Genomic DNA, 3,764 nt, shown 5'->3' with positions numbered 1-3,764 from the left:
AAAAGGACCCACCCAAAACTTTCCCAGTTGAAGACATTTTTATTTCGGTACGCACCTGAGTCCCTGGCAGGATGGGCCTGTCCTCCGCAGGAGGGCTTTGGGAGAGGATGGGGGCCCTGCCCTGAGGTGGCAGCTGGGGGATGAGGCAAAGGGCTCTGTGACAGTGATGGGTCACAATGAGGCTAAGGGCTGTGTGACAGTCATAGGTCACAAAGGGCATCAGAGGATAAACAGGCTGTGCCAGGGGGTTAGGCTGAGAAAGTGGTTACTTCTCTCACTAGGACTGAAGTTCACCACAGCCTCTTGGGGAGATAAAAAGCCAGAAGCAGAAGTGAGGGGAGGCAGAGGGGAAGCCTACCATACCTCTCTACACACTTGAGGAGATTCAGCCTGGGGTCCAGGCACCCTACAGCGTCCTCGCTGTGATCATCTGTGCCCCTACCCACACCCCTGCCTCTGAGAGACCCTGAGGCAAAGGTGGGGGCCTGTGGGGCGGGCTCGGAAGACCTGCCGTAGGGCCGCCGGTGTGTGACCTACGAGCACCGCAGCTCGCTCTTCTGCCAGTGAGGCCGAGGGAGCGAAGAGCCAGGGGCCCACCTTAACCGCGCTGCCTGTCGTGATCAAAGACAGCCATGAGTGGGGACTCTCTGCTCCCGTATCACACGGCCCAGAGCAGCACCGGGGTGGGCCTGTTCAACACCACCACGGGGAAGCTGCAGCAGCAACTGCGCAACGGCGAATACGACATATTCAAGGACGCACAGATATTCGAGAGCGACTTTATCCAGATCACGAAGAGGGGAGACCTGACTGACGTGCACAACTGTGTCTGCATGGTGACCGTGGGCATCGCATGCAGCAGCCCCGTCCTCCCACTCCCAGACACCATGCTGCTGGCCCAATGGGCCACCGGCTGTGAAGAGCATGCTGAGCACAGCCAGGTCGCCAAGGGCAAGAGCCACGAGGCTGCAAAGACCTTAGAGCTCACCAGGCTCCTTCCCCTGAAGTTAGTGAGCATCTCCACTCACAATCGTGAGAAACAACAGCTGCGCGTGAAGTTTGCCACTGGTCGCTCCTGGTACCTGCAGCTGTGTGCCCCTCTGGATGCACAGGAAGACCTCTTCACCTCTTGGGAAGAGCTGATTTACCTCCTGCGACCACCAGTGGAGGGTCTCAGCCGCACCTACGCCGTTCCAGCCTGGGACATGACCTGCCTGCCTGTGTTCGAGGAGGAGGAGGACGGCAGGAGCCCGGCAGTGGAGTATTTCCAAGGCAAGTGGGATCAGGACCAGGTGAGCATCTGCAGCCTCCACACGTGCTCTGAGCTGGCCGGGGCCACGTCTGCAGCTTTTGCTGGTGGGGAGGGGATCCAACTGGACTCCCACAAGCCCGATACCATGCCCGATGTGGCCACTGCAAAAGCAAAACCTACAGTGCTTGACAAAGCGTCAGCATCGCGGGCAACGACAAAGGTGGAGACAGCAGGGGTGGCAGGAGGCACCGCAGCGGGTGCTTCGAGCGTGGCAGTGATCAAGTCTCCTGCCCCTGAAGAGCAGAGCATGGCCACAGCAGCCACAGCCGGCAACGGTCCAGGAGGAAGCAAAACCAACATAGCCACTGGGGGCACTGCCAGAACATCCCGGAGGAGCAGGAAAATGGTGCTGCGAACAATTCAGGGTATGCTTGGCAGGTGCCGCGAACTATTCAGGGTATGCTTCCAGCACGTCCACCAGCCTCTCCCCAGAGGCCGGCGTGACTGTGGTCGGAGCAGAACCCACCAGCAAGACTGCTGAAGGAAGAGCCGACGAGGAGGGCGAGGGGACCCTCATCTCCACCTTGCCACAGGAAGGCAAAGTGAGTGAACAGGATGGCAGCTCACAGAGGGTGTCCCAGGCCCGCAAGGGAAGAAGGGAGAGAAGGGAGCACTGGGGAGAGGACAGAGCTCTTACGAGCCCCTCGCTCTGCAGTTCAGTGGAAAGCCACCACAAGGCAGCGGGGAACAAGACCATCCAGAAAGCAGCTGGCCCGTGCTCGGGCGGCCGCAGAGCCACTAGAGATGACCAAAAGGACAAAGGCCACGGCAGCCCGGGGGGCAGCGAGCAGGGCACTGCTCACAAAGGCATCAGCCGTGCTCCCATCACCATCGAGTCCAGGACCTCGCACAAATCGGGCAGGAGCTTATCTACAGCGAGTTCAGGTCCCACCACCGAGAGACTCAGCAGGATCAGCTCCTTCTTCAGGAACGTCAGAGCCAGTCTTACTACAAAGACAGTGGCCTCCTCAGGTGATAAATATGTGAGCATCCTGGCGAAGCCAGTGGAAGGGACCCGAATGGAGGCCATCGTAGAGACAGCAGAGAGTGGCCAGGGGCTGGAGATCACTGGAGGTGTGACATCTGAGACCATGGAGCCAGTGACCGCTGAAGCCCATCAATAGGACCTAGAGCTGGGAGCTGCAAAGGGGACCAGGGCTCAGGGAAATACCCCTGGAGAGCCCATTTCAGCTTCCTTACTGCAATTTAAATAAAAAACCAAACAATCTGAGAATGCATGCAGTGTTTTGTCTGAATTTCTAGGTCCCGAAGCCCAGCCGTAGCCTCACAGTGGATTCTGTGATGTCAGCTGTGCCACAGTCTGAGACCCAGTGTCCAGTCAAGGGCAGCCCCACCTCACACACATGCTCAGCGCCAACAGCAGTGCTGCATCTGGCCTCCACTCCTTTCTGGCTTTGCCCCCCAGGGCCATGGCTCAAAGTCAGACTGTGGTCTGGGAAGCTCTCCTTCACTATCCCCCTATTCTTTTTATAAATGCTTATTGCCCCTGAAGGTCTGTAAACAAAGCAAGAACAGGACTCATGTCCCCTCGGGCTATTCAGTGGACAGAAATAAGTATTAGCTAGCAATCAGAACCGCAAGCACTCTCACCTAGACTTAGCCGTTCCCTGCCCAGGTATTAGCTCGCAATCAGAACAGCAAGTATTAGCTAGTGTGCCATCGTAAGCATACCACTCGATGACATTTCACAAGATAAGCAACCCCACGAAACTAGCACCTGGCGAAGAATCAGAACATCACTGCAACTCTGGAAGTGCCCCCTTGCAGTCACTCAAGGGTAACCACCACCCTAGCTTCCAACACCATAGATGAATGTTGTTTGCTTTTTCAACTTTACATACTGGAATCACGTAGTATGTACTCTTTGACTCTGGTTTCTTTCCCTTAACATTATATTTATGAGGTTTCTGCATGACTTTCCTGGCGATCGTCCATTTATTTTCACTGCTATACAGTATTCCACTGTGTGATGATACTACAACTTATTTTGTTATTGATTTAAGTTATTATCAGTTTGGGGCTATTAAAAATAGTGCTATTATGAACATTTATATACAGATCTGTTGGTAAAAATATACATAAACTTCTGTTCAGCATATACCTAGGAATGGAATTGAATATGCATACGTTCAGCTTCTGATTATACTGCCAAGCTATTTTCCTTCCAAAATGACTGTGGAAATAATAATTCCCACCAGGAACATATTACAGTCCTGGTTGTTCCACATCCTTGCCAACATTTGATACTGTTTAGCTCTTTCCTTTTAGCCATTCAGATGGGATATAGTGACTTTTCTCCCTTTTTCATGATAAAAATATACTTAAAAATATATAATTGGGCTTCCCTGGTGGCGCAGTGGTTGAGAGTCCGCCTGCCGATGCAGGGGACATGGGTTCGTGACCCGGTCCGGGAGGATCCCACATGCCGTGG

General features: G+C 54.3%; 1 protein-coding gene across 1 annotated transcript; it reads left to right on the top strand.

The window, feature by feature from the left end:
* Positions 1 to 596: 596 nt before the first annotated feature.
* On the top strand, positions 597 to 2,436 carry LOC117311011 (Golgi-associated RAB2 interactor protein 4-like). The gene is made up of 2 exons (XM_033850644.2): positions 597 to 1,677; positions 1,709 to 2,436. Exons 1-2 carry the CDS (start codon positions 633 to 635, stop codon positions 2,434 to 2,436), a joined length of 1,773 nt encoding a protein of 590 aa, XP_033706535.1. The 5' UTR covers positions 597 to 632.
* Positions 2,437 to 3,764: the final 1,328 nt, after the last annotated feature.

The sequence above is a fragment of the Tursiops truncatus genome, chromosome 1, assembly GCF_011762595.2.
Source record: "Tursiops truncatus isolate mTurTru1 chromosome 1, mTurTru1.mat.Y, whole genome shotgun sequence".
Lineage (NCBI taxonomy): Eukaryota > Metazoa > Chordata > Mammalia > Artiodactyla > Delphinidae > Tursiops > Tursiops truncatus.
Note: the sequence above shows the minus strand (reverse complement) of the source record. Positions and strands in the feature narration are given on the sequence as shown.